The sequence below is a fragment of the Scophthalmus maximus genome, chromosome 10, assembly GCF_022379125.1.
Source record: "Scophthalmus maximus strain ysfricsl-2021 chromosome 10, ASM2237912v1, whole genome shotgun sequence".
Taxonomy (NCBI): domain Eukaryota; kingdom Metazoa; phylum Chordata; class Actinopteri; order Pleuronectiformes; family Scophthalmidae; genus Scophthalmus; species Scophthalmus maximus.
Window position 1 is genome coordinate 14539586 of NC_061524.1, and position 18292 is coordinate 14557877.

The 18292-nt window shown below is 43.8% G+C and overlaps 2 protein-coding genes across 2 annotated transcripts; both read right to left on the reverse strand.

The window, feature by feature from the left end:
* Nucleotides 1-202: 202 nt before the first annotated feature.
* Nucleotides 203-3086, reverse strand: npm3 (nucleophosmin/nucleoplasmin, 3). The gene is made up of 5 exons (XM_035607001.2): nt 2868-3086; nt 2584-2669; nt 2352-2471; nt 2107-2200; nt 203-879 (listed from the first exon to the last, which is right to left on the reverse strand). Exons 1-5 carry the CDS (start codon nt 2938-2940, stop codon nt 773-775), a joined length of 480 nt encoding a protein of 159 aa, XP_035462894.1. The 5' UTR covers nt 2941-3086; the 3' UTR covers nt 203-772.
* A 492-nt stretch (nt 3087-3578) lies between these two features.
* On the reverse strand, nt 3579-17987 carry oga (O-GlcNAcase). The gene is made up of 18 exons (XM_035606976.2): nt 17439-17987; nt 16694-16745; nt 16482-16579; nt 16174-16304; nt 15279-15450; nt 15076-15174; nt 14232-14516; nt 13952-14110; nt 13561-13751; nt 13037-13312; nt 12744-12947; nt 12088-12262; nt 8893-8978; nt 7700-7804; nt 7213-7304; nt 6919-7111; nt 6650-6809; nt 3579-6097 (listed from the first exon to the last, which is right to left on the reverse strand). The coding sequence occupies exons 1-18, from the start codon at nt 17602-17604 to the stop codon at nt 5961-5963; spliced, it is 2781 nt and encodes a 926-aa protein (XP_035462869.1). The 5' UTR covers nt 17605-17987; the 3' UTR covers nt 3579-5960.
* Between the last annotated feature and the right edge of the window lie 305 nt (nt 17988-18292).

Below are 18292 nucleotides of genomic sequence, written 5' to 3' on the forward strand. Positions count from 1 at the left end.
AGCTCAACCCTAAGTGACCATGAGTGATACATACATTTTAAAATACTAGGCTTTAAAGTTCTAGGTATTATTTTAAAAAGGAAAATCAAATGAGAACAAGCTGATACATTCACTGTGCGTGCGAAATCTTCACATTTATGTCTCGACATCTCGCGTAGAAAAAAAAAGTATTTTTGAAAGTACAAACAACTGGAAATGGAGATACTTTAGTGAAACATTTAATAATCTGCATGCACTAGCGCATGTAAATCATCCGAGACAGCACCGTTCAGCTGAAAACTCTTTTTCCCTGTTTGAAGAGTTCTCACACATGCGCGCGCGCACACACGCGCACGCACACACCTTTAAACTTCTACATGAACAGTATCGTCGAACAAAACCAGAATCCACTGGAGGTAAAAGACAGATGTCGCCAGCGCTGGTGCAATAAATCCACGTCAGCGGTTGTGGCTGCATCACGTACAGTACAAAACAGAGTTGTCATTTCATAGCAAAAAACTATTCTTCTACAAGTGAATGTCTTGGGCGCAAGTTAAATACACCACTCAGCACGAGAAGAGAGGCAAGAACATCAGAGCCCCATCGTGATGTTCCTTCCTCCCACGGCGTGTTCAGCCGCCGCCGCCACGCTCACGTGGCTGCATGGAAGACCTAGCAACTCTGCAAAAGTGTGTCCGTCTGGTACAAAAATCGGTGTTTCTTAAAACAAATTGGCGAGTGAGTGAGTGAGTGAGTGAGGGCCTCATCACACACCCATCGGCGACCTCGGGGCCTACTGCTTCAGCTTCTTCTTTGCTGGCTTAATGGGGGTTATCTCTTCCTCCTCTTCCTCGTCGTCATCGTCGTCGTCAGAAAGATCAGAGTCTTCAACGTTTGAGGCTGCACAACAACACGAGACAAATGTTAAATAACGGTCTTAATAGGTCTGTCACAATAATAACGTTATCGACTTATCATACGATACATGTATATGAACTCAATCATTTTTATTGACCTCAATAGCAGCCATTGAGTCTACATGCGTGTTTGCTGACATGAGAACACATGTCAACAACAGTCTCGCTGCTCCTGTCCTCGACGTATGATTAAACAATTACTGGTCTGGTCTATAAAATTTCAGAAAATATAAATCTTACTATTTTTTCTAAAGGCACCATGTCTTCAAATTGTTTGTTTTGTCTGAAGCCTAGACGCAAGTGTAAATTTTGGATAACATTTCCATCAGCAGCAACACAAATATTGTAGGACTTGCACGCCCAACGACCAATAGACCTAAACCAAAAGTTTGCATTATTCAGTATTTTAAAAAAATGGTCTTAAAACGACGGTGACATTGCTTATCGCAATCATTTCTGGGACAATATATTGTGCAACAAAAAGTAGACAGGCCTAGGTCTTAGCTTGAATCCTGGTATTACAGATAATTGTAATTAATTCTAGTAATTGGCCAGACAGACCGCATTGTTTAATCTGCCCCGTTGGTCGACCTTGGGCACGGTTAACACCGGTAACACACCGCTGCACACGTTCGTCACGACCGGCGGGAAGAGCGAAAGAAAGTAGAGGTCTGGTGCTGATCGTGGATAAACATATATTCCTCAGAGATTTGAAATGAGTTAAGTCTACTTTAAAAAAAACTTAACAATCGACACGTGCCCCGAACGTGTCAAAGGTCTCGGATTTCATTTGAAAAGCATATTTGACATTTAGTTTTCACGTCGTCAGGTCAATCTAAAGTGAAAGGGGAGAAGGGAAAAAATGGTATCAGAACATCTCTATTGATTGGTCTATAATTTCCCAGAGCCAAGGCTGGAGCCCTGAGTCACCGGAAGAGCGACGGCATTACTTATTGGAACATTGGGAAGGCAATGTTCCAATAGCAAGGCCACAGGAAACAAATTATTCGCCCCTCGCTTGTACGGGCTGGAACGGATCAGGAGGCGACGGTTGGCCACCGCCACAGTCGCGTGCGTGTGTGACCTTTAGCCTTTATAATAGCCTATTCACTGACTACTTTATATCTATATATTCCTGATCACATTTGTATATGAAACACATGTTGTCGGTGGTCCAGCACTAGGAGGGGTTAAAACGGCCTTCAGTTACCGATGAGGTGCAGCCCGCTGACGTTGACCGGTCCGGAGCCAGCCTTCAGCCGGATGGTCACCGGGGCTTTCAGCTCAAACTCCCCCAGACTCACCTGGGAGAGGGAGAAGAGCAGAGAAGTTCAAAAACAAAACAGACGTCGAACTTCAGGCCCCTCCAGCGTGCAGCACACGAGTGTGTGTGTGTGTGTGTGTGTGTGTGTGTGTGTGTGTGTGTGTGTGTGTGTGTTGCAGAGCGCACGGTACCATGGGCAGACAGCCGATGTGAAGGTTGGCGATGGGCACCGAGGTGGTCTTTCCCTGGTGGTTCATGGCGGTGACCTCCACCACGTTGCTCTCCTCCTTGGCCCCGTCTCCCAGACACACCTGCACCCATCACATTAATGAAGTGGTTTATGCTTGAGAACACAAAACTGCAGTTTAGGGATTGCCAACAGCACGTGTGGACTTTTTGTTTTCGCTTGCAAATTGCACGTACTGTCCTGAGCTCGAGGAAGTGCTCCAGGTCCTCCTCTTCATCTCCCTGGAAGGTGTAGAACGGGACTTTGGAGGACAGCTCGCAGCCTGCGAACAAACAGCACAACCGGAGTTTACAATGCGTCGCCGCGTCTTTCCAGCCGCGTCCCGCTGGCGGAGCGCGCCGGGGGGGGGGGGCGCAGGGCGACAGTCCCTCGTGTTAATGTGGCGGTGCGTTCGCGGGAGGAAGCCCCACGTGTGCGCAGGCGGAGCCGCGCAGACAAACGGGAGGTAAACGGCTCTTACTGAACAGGAAGCTCTCCAGCTTGGACTGGCCGCTCAGCCCGAGGTCCGTCGGTTCGTCGTCGTGGAAGGACATCTTTTTTAAATTTAATTTAATTTTTTTTATCTAATCGAGAAGCAAGAGCAAGTGTGAGAATTTGCTGGCAAACACGTTACGGCCAAGTGAGCTGCTCGCGAAAAAATAACAAGCGCGTCGCAGAAAGCGTGACGCGGTCCGCCTCGTCATCACTGTGCGACAGACACGCCTTCAAGAATAGAAGTGACCTGTACCGCATGATGCTGAAGGGCTGCGAAGAAACACCTAGTTAAAATGAGTTTGAAAAAAGGTTTTACTGATGATGAATGTGTTATTGTATTTCAACATTAAAGAAAACATTTCATTTCTTTAGTTAAGAAACACCCATGGAAATGCCTCAATTTTTGTACAAGAATCTTTAGAAGAAAGAAAAACAAGCAAACCTTAACAGATATAGATTATTCCACACAATACATTATACAATACAAAAATGATACTCATATGATAATAGAATTATACATTTATTTCAGGAATAATGCATTAACATAGTATAGAGAAAACCTAAAGAAAAAACTAAAACAAATCACTTGTGGCTTATCCAGTTGAACACTTCTATGTGTACAAACAGATATAGAGATAGATATTAAAAAAAAAACCCGACCCTGTAAAGCCACACAAAAGACATTAGGCAAGCAAAGTGACTTATTATGGTTTATTCGTTTTTTCCCCGTATGTATCTTACATATAAATTTTACATTGGTAAACTGACACTTTTATAACACCCCAAACTCAGATAATCAAAATTTACAATTGGAGCACTTTCTCTCAGGCACAGCCCCTTCCTATGATCAACCTGGTTGGCAGAGGAGAAAGCTCGAGCGTCGGTGGGGGGAAATGTTAAATGAACCGTTCAGAACGAGCGTGAAACCTTTTGCTGTTTCAGACGACGAGCAATCGAGATCTGTTTGAGTTTCACATCTACCTGAAAAACACCCAAAACAATGCCAGGTAGGACTGATGTACAGAACGGGGCATTGTAACAAGGCCAGCATTTTGTTTTTTCCTTAAAGAAAAACTAAAACGTTGGCCACAGTCCCAATAACGATATACAAAACAATAACACTTCATGATTGACAGTGTCGACAGACTGTCCACATATTACAGTATTATGCTCACAGAGGTGAGTGGCATGCTTCGTCCCCTTTGGAGCGCAGGATGAGGTGATTCTAATGCCGCGGCAAAAATCCAATACACCTCATGCACATTATGCATGTACACAGTATCAAAACATCACATTGGCAGGCAGCTACTTCAGAGCAACTGATGATCCTTACGTAACCAACAGAACACTCCTATCTATAGTCAAAGTGCTTTTTTTTTTTTTCAACTATATAGATTTACAAAAACGAATGGGAGATGCGTCAGATTACGAAACATTCAATGGACACGTATTTAAAAAAGGCCAAGGAATTTCTGCTTCTAACGCACACGACTACAGTTCAATAGTGTGGGAGCCGGTGTCAATGTGGTGACCGGACTTGACAACCCTGCCGATCCCCGTAGAGCTCGCCACAGCTCGACTAAGAGGACATTCATCTGAGAGTGGCGGCATGTTGAAAACAAAGCGGGGAGGGAAGAAAAATGAAAGATGCAAGCTGATTATTCTCGATTTCCAAATGATGTTTGAGCAAACCCGAATCTGCAGCCCAGGTCACTTGTTGATTCACAAATTCAAGTACTTGAATTAGTGGTTACGAAGAATCGAGAAGCATTTCACCCCATGCAATTTATATAGCAGATCAGAATATCAGGATTTTGGTCCAACGGGGAGCTGCAAACAGGAAATGATTTAGATTTTCATTCTCTCAGGAAGGAGAGGAACACAGGCTTGTTTACACAAGTAAACGTTGACATTTTAATTACTAACACAAACTTATAAAATACAAAACTTAAAATTCCATAACATTTCTTAAATGCATAATTTTACAGACGTTTGAGTCTGAGCTTCCTCTGACAGTATCATCCATTAGGATCCAGGAGGGCAAAAACTTAAACAAGTGGCCGTCGGTTGTCGTGCTGCATCTCTGGAAACAACCTTTTCTAACTTTATGTGACAGGTGTTTGACTGCCTTTACTCAGAAGACACTGGAGGTCAGCACTATAAACCTAAATATTCAAAGGCAATGAACCGAAAGGCAACAGCTCAAATGGGGAAATAAGTGATCAAAAAAAGAAAAGAAAAGGGAAATGGCCAAAATCAAAGCGCTTAACAGAAACAGGCAGAGAACCATGTCTGTAAACTTTTCCGTTGCCTTGACAAGTCCTTTGCTGGTCTGTGACGATCTTCTATGACAAACCCCCAAAAATCTACAACTCTCCACCCTTCATAAGTGAAAACTTAGCATCATCACGGTTTGTTCGATATATGCCACTTTAAAAAGGCTTTTGTGGAGGAATTGGAGAAAAAAAAAAATCACGATTTCATGATGAAAGGCAAAAGCTCACACAGCACCTCACATCCTGTATAAATATGTCCTACTTACATCGACAGCTGTGCTATTCTCTATGTCAGAGCTGGGAACACAGGGCATGGGGGTAGTGAGACACTACCTGAGAGAGATGTCGCCCTCGTTTCACAGCACCGCCTCCGTTTCAGACAGACTGCCCGAGCATGCGGGCGACGTCCACATAACGGCTACTGGATTAGATCAGAAAAAAGGTTTATGGAGTTATCGCCTCCTGCCTCCTGGAGGTATGCGAGTGGCAGGACCCCAGAAATCAATTCTGGAGTTCCACTCTTCTATGTTGGCTCAAATCAACGGAGTACAGATCGACCCCCCCCTCTGGCCCTTTTTTGCGTCAGATTTGCTGAATCCATGTGAGGGCAGCGTGGGGAATCTGTGTATGACTAGTGTGCTTCTGTACACAAATCCTAAAAAGAGGTCTCCCCAGGGGGCAAGCCCAGATGGTAATGTAGTATAAAATCATCATGGAAGTTTTTTTTCTCATGAAGGTAGCAAACATGTTCAAGCCACGTCAACTTGCTTCTTTCTGTCTTTGCACTGTAGCAGGAGGTTTCTTCATAGGCTGCGGCCCATAATGATGATGTCTTTGGGAAAGCCCTCCATTTTGGCCACTTCAAAACAGCCCAGCTTACTATAGAAGTCCAACATTCTCTTATCAGTCTGACGGACCTTACAGAATGCACCGAGGGACCCTGGAAGTGAACACAAAAAAAAACAAGTCAGTCAAAATAAATAAATTAAAAATCCAAAAAAATGATCCTCCTAGCAACCAAATATGGTGCTCAGCTGACAACAATGTTCTGTGTGCCCGACCAGTAATGAACTGGTTACAGTCACGGGGAGAGAAGATTATTTTGGTATGATAGTTTCAGGTTCACTTTTTGTAGTTTGGTTTCGATTACTTGCTAAATGGACAGGTACATTTGGAGAAGAAGTTTGAAATACAAACAGAATGTCTACACATAAGGTCCTAAAGACATGCATTTTACCATTACATGGATGAACTGTGTCTTATGACAACTCAACTCAGTAACATGCTTGATGTTGGGGACTTGGTACATCTAGATAAAGATCAGGGAGCCTGCTTGTTTTCAACTTTAAAACTACAGCTGCAGTGACATCTGATTCACACAAAATATTCTAACTACTAACATGATACATAACAAGAATTCAATATGTTTGTACGAGTAGAAGTATTGAACATTGTTGTCATAATATTGTTGTCGTTGTTGGCCACCACCTACCGTTGGCTTTAAGAGAAGATAGAAGACATCCCATCATGCTTTTGGCCACACTGGGGTCAGTCACCTTGGCGTGAATGTCAACCTTGATTAGAGAGGGGAAGTTGGAGAGGAAAGACTCAGGGAGACCCTCCTCCTCTTCGTGGAAACTCAGCATCATCTTCTAAAGCGACGACAGAGAGAGATGGTCAAGTTCAATTCAACAATAGGAAACAGTTGCATGTGATGTGATATGGATTGATGATGGTCAGAGAGACGGATTAAGATCCTACCTCGGCCTCAGTCGGGTCCTCCTGGCAGTCAGGTTTGTGGTATTTCTCTTGCATGAAGGGAATCCAGCTCAACTTGCAATTCTTGATGAAGGGCTTGACATCCACTGTACCAACGGCATAACCGCAGATCCCTTCATCGTCCTCCAGCACAAACCCGTAGTCTGAACTCAGGGTCAGGAGGCCTCCCACCAACCTGCGAAGAAACAGTGAGGATATTGTCAGCCATATTGGTTTTGCATTGCGGGGAATAAACCACAGTTTAGTCCTTAATCCGGGCACATCTCCATGTTTTACCTGTCTCCTATGAGGTCGGGATCGTCATCAGAGAACGGGGCTTCCTCCATTCCTTCACAGTACATTTCCTTACAGATTTTGTAAACCGCAGTCTGCAAAAAGAAGGACCAATACAGCGGTTAGTGGCGGAGGAGTTGACGCACCCACGATAATCACGTGACAGCCTTCAACACTGGATAGAAATGTAAAGGTGTCCCAGAAAACACAGCAAAGAAGTAAATTATGGAAATACACAGTCTGAAGCTACTTTTACATTTGCTCAATTGCAGCGCAGTTGAGAACATCACTGTGGGACACAGCATTCCCTGCTTAAACTAGGCCAGGTCTGCGGGGAATACTTGTGACTGGCCAACATCCTTTCTGCTGGCATGCATCCATAAACATTATTAATGTGTAGTAATTTGTTGGCACTCAAGGACAAAATACCGGAGTTCTTCGTAAAAATTACGGTGCAGGAGGGCCATGTCTAAACAAACAAACATCTTACCTCATCCTTGGGAAAGTACGGCCTTATGGAATAGATTTTGGAGGTTGGCATGGAGGGTGGCGGTTGGTAGAAAAGATCGTTTGCCCCTTCTATTGGCAACAATCTCTGTGGGTATCAAAAGAAACAGGTTCAGTTCCACTGAGACGGGGCGGTGTGCTGCTTTGGCCGACTGCCTCACTGCTACAGCAGTCGGTTTGCTGCAGCTGAGCCACTGTCAAACCAAGAGGAACTACAGAGGAGAGCAAAGTGCTTTGGAATGACGAGTATTTAAAAAAAATTAAATCATATGAATGATATTAACTGATGTTCCTTGTTGATCTGACAATGGACAACAAGAGCAAACGGTTTTGCTAAAGGAACATCGGACGACAAGCACATAAATATATTTGCTTTACAGATATAATAAGACAAGGGTTGTATTTTGGTCTGACTAAGGTGTCACTGGCTGAAGGAGATGCTCCTTTCCCTTTTGTAAAGGCATCGCAATATTTCGCTGCGCAGGACCCTCCTGTTGAGAAAAATAATGATGCAGGCGCAGAGACACAGAGAGAACTCCAGGAAAAAAACCAAAGGGGCTAATTTAATGTGAGCTAACTGACTCAGTCAGTAGCAGATCAGTTGCCATCATGAGTGTTGCTACTCTCCGAAGACGGAGATGTTGCTTTGAGCCTGGACAGCCTAGTTTGATCATGGAGTTTTCTCATTGCATACATGCTTGCGTACTCGCTGGCGCTGCGATGCTTGCGCGTGGGCTTGGTAATTTGCGCCCTGTGCTTCCCTGCAAAGAAATGAGATGTCATGAAAATAAAACCTAGCCATGCTCGCGTGCGCTGCGTGCGCCAGGGAAAAGCAGCATCTCCTTGGGCAGTTGCTGTAAGAAACTGAAATTAATCAATTAGAAAATGCCATGCCAAACACTGGCTGTACACTAATTTGTCAGGGTGGGTTTCAGGTCACCCATTCCCCTCACACTGACTGACAATATCCCAAAGTAATACGAGGCCATGAGCTTCTTTGGTGAACAAGTGAAGGGGATGGAACCTGGGTGTTATGAAGCCCAACCCGTTCTTATCGGCTCACCTTCGACAGACCAAAGCCCTTCATACCTACGCACATATTAGCAACTTCGTCTTTGCTCAAAAAACTTTTGCTTTTTTTCCATTTGATTGCTGTAAATTCAGTGCATTAGATACCTGGAACTCTCCTGCTAGACCTCCCCTAAAGGCCCAGGGCTCTTGGTCTCCTCTAAGGAATTGTGCTGAGGACTGACTACGACACCCTGTTAGGAGCAGAGCCAAGCGGACAGTGTTACCACAAGATGGGGCTCTCTGACACAGATGAAGGGAGTGGAGATGGGGGAGGAAGGGGGTCATATGTATCTAATAGCATAATCCATATAAATAAATTTTGTTTTATTTTAATCATTAAAACATAAAAAAATGACCTAATTTTTGAATAGATAAAACTATATTCAGAGGAAATGTTTTGATCAAATGGGACTCAAGCAACTAAAGCTTACGTGTTTGCAAATCGGAATCAGGCCCGAGATATAAATTATTCAAAATGCAAATAGATTAGAAATAAAAAAGACCATCTCTGTGTCAATAAAACTGTTCAAACTGCTCCACATGACGCTTTACGCAGGTCTTTAGAAGTTCTTTCACGCACGCTCTCCGAAAACTGAAGAGAGAATGGTGCAGCTCATCCCCCATGGTGTTTCAGTGAGGGCAAAACTTATTTGATAAACTGACAGACTTCATAAATATTATATGGACCTTTAGAAACCAAACCCACACTGCCTGTGGTCTACAAAGGTAAGCTTCAGCTGCCGTCACCCCACTGATCTTAGCATCCCGTGTGAAGTCACATTCTCATCTTATCTGCCTCGTCACATGACTGAGTCGCAATGCCAGGGAGATGGGGCGGGGGGGGGAGAGCATTCCCCAAGTTAAAGGGCCTCTCGGCTTTCTGAGAAAAGCCCCAGTCTGATGAAATGGGTAGCAGGAACAAAGCATATAAATAGGATTATATATAAAAGCACCCATGGCTCATAAGAGTTTGTACACAGTTGTGATGTTGCTAACAAGGTCTAACCCTGGTTGACGAAGACTCCTGTCATGTGACCAGACAAATGCAGCGCGCGGGCAGGCAGGACACTTAACACTGCCTTACATATGAACCTCACCCAGATGCCTAAAACAATTCCTCTGGCGAGCTGACGCAGCCCGGCGTGTTGATGCACCCACGTGAGGGAACCCTGAACTCGCTTACCCCAAACTACAAAACCACAATATGGACAAAAGAATGGTCCGTTAGTTAGTTTACTTCCACTTGAATTATCTGTCCCGACTGCAATGTCTTAACACAATCACAGTTCGGCAGAAAATAAGCAACTGTTGCTCTTGCATGGTCCAACCAGCGTGTCCGTGAACACACCGCTTGTACCTGCGCAGGCAGAAATATATCCGTTGATAGTATGAGGATCATGTGCCCTGATTACATTTCAAAGCCAAGTTTAAATTCCCTTGAGTAGGTGCATCATGCTGGTCTGGGCCATTTCTATGGGCCTACTGACAGAGACAAAAAAAAGTTAGAGAGAAGCTGCCAAAGGGAGAAATTTGGGAGTTAACACTTCAGAGCTAAATCGCTGCCCAAAATGTGACTTCATCTGGAAGGCTGCTTCCTTTCCTCCAAATCAAACCTTTACATCTAGAGATCTAGTTTTAGAATAATAAAAAAGAAAGAATAAATTTCTAGCAAGAGCACATGAGACAGCGCCTGCACTGTGCATACATCGGCCACTGTCGATCCAATAGCAGTAGAAACTTGTACTGTGGATTCTTCCATCTGTACATAGTGAAGGGAGAAAACAGTAGAAAATAGTTATTAGTAAGTGTTCTCAGTACAATGACCAGGGGGGTTGTGACTGAGTGCTGCCTGCACTGCTTCTTTTATGGGAAAAACACTGGGACTGATGCAAAAAACTGCTGTTGGCAAATTCAGAAGTCAACAGCTAGGCACCAAACAACACTGCACTTATTAAGAAGGATATTCAAACACTGAACTTCCACAGTGTCGATAGAGTGGCTTCAATAATTTACTATAGCCAGTAGTGTGGGTTTTTGATGTGGTCTTGCCAGTGTGGGTATGCTGCCTGCTGTGTGCTGTGGGCTACAGTCCTCAGCTTTACCATACGGACAGAAACCTGTGAATGAAACTGGGTTACGGGGAGTAACCTACAGGCCATGCTGGTGCTCCAGACTATTCAAAACAACACTCCGAGGAAGATGGAGATGTTATCACAGGACTGAATGTCACTCAACCTGCATCACAGTGGGAGGTGAAAGGAGGTGAGAGAATGGGAGAAAAAGAGAGAAGGGAGAGAGAGAGAAATAATATCCTTGATTTTAACAAGATGATAAATCCCACTGTGATACAGATTGAAAAAATGATTCGGTGGCTTAAAATCCACTGACAGCCTCGTTTTAGAGACTACTCAGTGAGGCAACATTACAATGTTTCCTGTTATATATACATAACAGGATATATAACAGACCAATTCAACCTCTGATTAAGTTTATGCACCAGAATGGCCTTCCACAGTCAGTCAGTCAACTTGCTCTCCAAGCTCGCGAGCGCGCTAGGGCATGGAGGAGGGGGGGAGAACGTCCCCCTGGTGCCCGTCCCCACAGACAGAGAGATGGAAGCAAGAGGGTCTGTGTGGGAATGCAGTAGTGATGTCACTGTATACACAGCAAGCAGCAGTAACCCTGCTGGGACGTTTGCCACAGAGACCCGATTTAGATATATCACTGGGATGGGGCAGCTTGTTGTGGAATTAATAAGGACGATGCTAGCAGTGCAAGTGGCATTCAGCCAGACAAAAAAAAGAAAAAGAAAACAAACCAACATGTGTGAAACAAGAGCAACTGACAGAATTGTAACTATTGATTTGAGTTGATGCGTTTGGCCCGACGTGTGTTACTACTTTGATTCGCACGCTGGTGGCCAAGATCTCCAGGAGACATATTTCTCTCAGTCTGTGATTGATCCTGAATTTCCCTCAGGATAAATAAAGTATCTACTAAACTATTGGTAATGAAATCATCTGTTAAGACTATGTTACATGTGTGTATTATGTCCACACGTGTCCCACTAAACTACAGAGAACTGGACTGCAACATAATCCATGCAGCTTAATAATAAGATCAGTTAAGTGCCTTTACTTTAAATAATCTGAATTTTTTTTCAAATATATATGTTTATATATGATTGTGGCTAAGTGTGTTCCTAAAATTGTGACAGTCGGGATTACCAGACTGGATCAGACTACTGCTACTCTACTACGCTCCAAGATTAAATGACCTCATCGTTCCCCTCATACATACCTAGCCACTGGACAAAAGACTTGACCATTGAAATGATGCTCTTGACGTCCCAGATGTAAGGGTAGAGGTCGTACAGGATGGTGCGGTTGGCTGTGTTGGACAGTCGTGTGAACATCTGGATGACTGAGCAGCACATCTCCTCAAACTTCTCTGCCCTCAGCTGCCATTCTGCGACCTGCCACCGCGGTGATTGGAAATGAGAACAATCAATCTTTAAGGACAGCACAAATCATTTTGGTTTACAATATTCCTTTTTTTTGCACTGCAGACATTTTAATTTGTTGTAGAATAAAAAGTACAGGTGTTGGTTCAATTTGATACAAGTGGCCGAGTAAACCATGGTGATTTTGACATACAATTATCATCATCATAATTTTTGACTCAACTTTTCTGACTGTTATAAGCAAAACTATCTTCAGAGAAAAGGCAGACGGTTTAAATAAGGGAAGAGAGAAACACAAAGTTCTGTGTTGCAAGCGCACTCCATCTTGTGTCATAACCACACCACCCAATGGGCAGTAGGGGTAGTACACATCCACCATTTTGTTTTCAGAAGACAACTCCATCACAGCAAGTTGGGTTAATGATGAACCAGTCTTCTCAGATAGAATCCCCCCTCTTCGTCCATCTGTGTTTACTTCAACTTAGTAACCCACCTTCTCGGATTCCTTTCTCTTGCAGTTGACACTGACGACGCTGCTGTTGGCTCGTAGCCAGTCAAACTCCTTCAACATCTGCATGGCCTTGGATCCATGTTCATAAGGCAAATAGAAGAGCTCTGCCAGCAGGCTCAGGTCCTCGAGTGTGAGGGGCTCCGCTATGAACAACGGCTTCTCGTTGGGCCCGGGCACAAACAGGTCCTTAGGACACAAACGAACAGTAATGTAACTCTGAAGGGAATTCTTACTTGCATTTCAATTTCAGACATAGGGGGGGGAAAGAAACTCACAAATGTTGGTAGCAACTGTTTGAGCTGATCATCTGTCTGCATGGGGGCGATATCACTCCCAGAATCTTCCTGGAGAGACTCTTCAGGCGACTTTGACTCTGCCAGACTCTCCTTGTCTGTATCCATGGGCTTCAGGTCCTCGGCCATCTTGTCGGCTAAAATGGGATCGACGTGCTTCTCCTCTGGGTCAGCTTCGGCTTCAGGCTCCGCCTCATCCTGCTTCTCAACCACCATCTCCATGGGCTCCTCATCTGAATCCTTCTTCTCCACCTCCACCTGCAGAGGTGAAGTTGAAAACTACTTGGTAGTATACAGATGTTTTCCTCCACAATAGACAAATGTTTATAAATACCCAAGAACTTCATAGAGAATCAAAAATCAAAAAGGCCAAATAAGTCATTTGAACTGCATAAATGACACAACATTCACATTGACTGGAAATCTGATTCATAGAGAACGGTTGCAGTGCTTATTTAGGTCATTGACGTGCTGCAAATTTGTCCAACGGCAACAATAATCATCACCTCCTCCTCCTCCGTAGGTCCCTTTGCCATGGGATGCGAGAGTGGATCCAGACAGAGAGGCGGCATGGCTGGAGACATGATGGGCTGCTGGAACACTGTTGTGACTGTAGTGGAGGAGCAAAGAGAGGGGGCAGCCATGGTCGACACATCTATGGCTGTGCTTCTGGGACCACTCTGAGGCACCTGTCGGCCTGAAAGACAGAGTACAATTTCACTGCATTGTGTTTTTCAGTCTGTCAGAAAAATAAAAATAATTAAAAAAATAATTTAAAATATAAAAATAAAAAAACATAATTTTCGGCAATTGATGGCAATATAATTATTCAAGTGATGTTGCCTGAGAAAAAATCACTAGCATAGAGATATGATACAATAATGGGACTGCTCGTACTGTTGTATTGATGAGGCACGCCAAATTCTCCAAGCCACTCCGTCAGAGCCAGTTTCAGAGCGAGCTGTGGGCTGTAGAGCATGTCTGTCTCCAGCTCTTCATCACTGCCTTCGTTCTCCAACTTGATCTGAATGGACACTGTGCTGTCCTCGCCATCCGCTGGTGAAGGGTGAGACGGAGAATCATACAGAGGAAAACAGCAATGATCACTGAATTGCTTTCTTCACACTGTACCCACACAAAAACATTACAAATGAGCACGTTTGAGCATCATACTTACTCATGACCACATCCTTGCGAACCCCGTTCATATTAGACTTGTACCAGGTGGCCAGAGTGTGGATCGCTACGAAGTTGGACTCGAACTCGCAGTTGGGATTGGTAAGCACTCCCTTCAGTCTGGGGATGAGCTCTGTGGAGCGGCCCTTGTATGGACCCAAGAAAAGCCTCTTCTGGTCATAATCATTGGCGTGAATGTTGTCCCAGATCACAGGGGCCCTTTTAATGATTTTTGACACCTCCTCAATTGATTCCACTGTAATATCTTTTGACACAACCTTGGGACCTTCAGAAAAAAAACAAACATATCTCAGTCAATCATTTTATCTACATCTCTAATGTGTATAGCTGAACATTTCACTGTAATAGTAATGGTGTTAAGTCATTTTTGTTTGGCCTGGTTTATACACCTTCAGAGAATCCACGCAGTGCCTACTTCGTAGCCCTCAAAAGTGGCCAACGCCATTGTGAGCGTTTATAATTGTACGTTGGTGTGTTTGTGCTTTGAAGTTACACGGCTATAATACAAGTTGGCGGTTTTTGACGTCACCTCAAACAAAGGTGACGGACACTATGTGGATCGTGTTAACGTTGGAGCTAATAAAAGTGATCATTTTACTTAAGTGTTGTGTATAACCATTCACCTGACTGAGGCAGATGGGTGGTGAGTTTTGTGTGCTTATATGCGCAAGAGAAAAAAAATCACTATTGTTGTTCTGCGTTGCCGCGACGTGAAGTTTCCTTTGTAGTGGGGTGCGTGTCAGTCTACATCGGCGGGGTATACGGCTAAGCCATACCTAGGATGTTGATTCAACAATAAGGTCCAAATTAGCCTTCAGACTCACCTGTCCATAGCACATCAATGTCAGGCAGTAGCTTCTCTCCGACTGTGTGGAGGTAGGGGGACTGAGAGACATTTGGGTAGCAGAAAGTTCCACAGTACTCTGTAATTCAAGGCACAAAAACAAACAAATAATGAATAAATAAGATGATTGGATCAAACAATTGTGTGAAATGTGCATCTGGTTCAGACGTAGAACTGAAGTACCCGTGGGACAGAAGAGGAAGGTCTCGGGCTCCCCCAGGTACTGGTAGATTTCGTTGGTGATGGAAACCTGAGCGTGTGCAAAGGAGCTGAACACTTCTTTGTCAGCAGGGCACATGTTGTGGTCAATATCATCAAAAAGTAAGGCAAAAGACTTGCAGCCGAAATGAGTAACCTGAGGGCGGCAAGAGAAAGGGGTTTGAAATGAACACAGAGGGTAAGATGCACTGTACTGTATTATGAATATATTAGGGGTGTCGAAGTTAACGCGATAATAAGGCGTTAACATAATGTAATTTTAACGCGATTTTAAAAAATAGGGCCGTTAGCGCAGGTTTCTTTTAGACCCTGGGAATCACCTGTCGTCAGATGACTTTGAATGCTGACGCTAGCTGAATGATGGAGAGAGGGCTTTTGAATGGGAAGTTCCATTTCAAAACTTTGCCAGGCGGCGGTACATCAGTAGGTAATCACAGCTACAATAGTTTTTGAGTGAATAAAACTCCAAAGTTCCATCTGTACTTGTTATATGGACACTGTAGTATGTAACTACATGTCTTAAATTTGAGATGACATTTCCTAAATCTATTACGTGTTGTATGTTCAATATTGTACAGCCTATGTGTGAGTGAATAAAACGCCCTCACAATTTCCTCTTGCTAAGTTAATTTGGTATAAAACACATTGTCTCCACCCTTTTGATGTTAGTTCACTTAAAAATCTTTTATTGGGGTAAAAATTTAACAGATACATCTTTTTTAATACATTTGTGATTAATCGCGATTAACTACATGAAATAATGTGATTAATTGCGATTAAATATTTTAATCGCTTGACAGCCCTAGTATATATATTTATATATATAAATATTCTGCTCATGTACAAAATGTTGCATTACCTGATCAAGTTTTCTCTTCAGGGCAGAAACCTCTTTCTGATTGGAAAAGGTGATGTCCAGTCCAGGAGAAATGGCGTAGATGAACTCTATCCCATGCTCCTTAGCAGCACCAATCAGAGTCATGAGTTGTTCTGAAAGACAGTTGGGGAAAATCACTCAACAAATGCTTCATTGTGCTTTGCAGTAACTCACATCTCACCAACATCAAAACTGAAATATCTGGACTGTTCTTAAACTTAGAGAACCAGGCGATATCAATTTTCCTTGCCACAAGGCATCTGATGCAAAGATGTGTTCTGAGTAGTCACCTGCTTCTTCCACTGAGTACAGCTCTCTCCAGAACATCCTGTGTTTGTAGTCATCTTTGGGCGCATACAGGTATGTATTCAGTCCCCATTTATGTTGCCTGTGGAATGCAAAGTTAAAGAAGCCACGTGTGACACCTCAAATCGTCCAGAAATAACATCATCGATGTTAACATCGTCACTGCTTAAATATGTCGCATAGTTCTTCATCGTACCTTCTGAACAACTCTTTCCTCTGTTCCATCGTCCACGGTCGTCCATAGAAGCCTGCGTCGGTAAACAAGCACATTTCAGTTTCCACGCAGTCGACAGGGCTGAAGATCAACTCCATTTTCTCTGCATGTTGAACTGGTTCCCTGTACGACTAACAATTTCCCCCAGGTGTGGGCTGGACTGCAGGTGCCAGTGGACATGCCACTTTTGCTCATTTGAACTGTAATGGTGTCTGTATTTAACAGCCACGTTGTGTATTTACTAGAGGCCGAGACTACGTCTTGATTTTCATTTACATCTGACCTGAAGCCAAAATCACACACACATTTGATTTATTAAATGAGACTAACAAAAGTAAACTACTATTTGCTATACTGAAGATATATTTGTATTTGACTCGTGACTATCACAATGAATTCCATATCAACACAGGGATCGCTCCTGAGCACCTTGGATGTAAATTCAACGATCTGCCTACGTGAGACAATATTGAATTATGTTCTGCCTTCACAATTCATTTGAACGGCTGGGATAACTGCCCCTTGTGTTGATAGGGCTTTTCAACACTGATTTCCGAGTGTTATCTAACTTTACACCAGACCATGTCCGGCTGATACCAATGACCACGATCCTTTCCCCCAGGAATCAGGATCGCTGCAGCATTTTGAGGACATATTTACGAGTGCATGCATGCAGACCACAAGAGCATCACATTCGATCGCCTCGGCTTCACACAGTCAATCTCACCTTCCACGACTCCGCTTATGAATTTTCTCTGGCCCGTCGACTCCACGACGATGCCGGACTCCTCCACCGGACCGGGGGCCTCGGCACAAGCCTCTCCGGAGACTGGGCTGGGGCTCGGCTCGCCGTCTGCTTGAGGGGCCTCCAGCGTCTTTTCTTTCTGCACCATCGTTAGCGGTTTCCCTCGGTGTAAAACCACCACACACACAATCCTGCAGAGGGCTGACACTTGTTTCTCGTCAGGGTGCAGTTGAACAGCAAATTGTCCAAACGAAATCCCGGAGGAAATAAATCGCGTCAAAGTCTGTCAACGTTAGCTCGCGCACGGTATTAGCGAGTCTATCAAAACTGTCCAAAATCAGCAAGTGTTTCCACGAGATGTTGTCGAAATTGCAATCAGCCGGTGTAGGACATTACTTACTCTGGTGAAAATCTAAAGAAAAACAAAACGTTCGCTGGTTTTCCTCTAATCATGTTCTCCTCTTTATGATAGATTCGCCCTGGGTTTTCGTCGTTCCTTCCTGTTTACACCGAGTGCGCATGCGTCTAGGACTAGATCAAACCAGTCAAAACTAGATCTGCGTGACAAAACACTACAAAGATTGCACGGTGTCTAAAAGATAGATGACACGTACGCTCCGCCACCCCAAGCACCAGCAAGAAGCAAACGTAAGGATAATAAAAAAGTATGTATTTTGTAACCTTACACATGCCGCCAACATACAACTGATTATAAAAAGTCAAATGACAAAATTCACATTTGTTCAAAATGTATTACTGAGGATACATGGCGTTTGCAATTTAAAAAAAGATGCTGTTTCATTTATTTGTTATTACCAAGAACAAGAATAAATCAG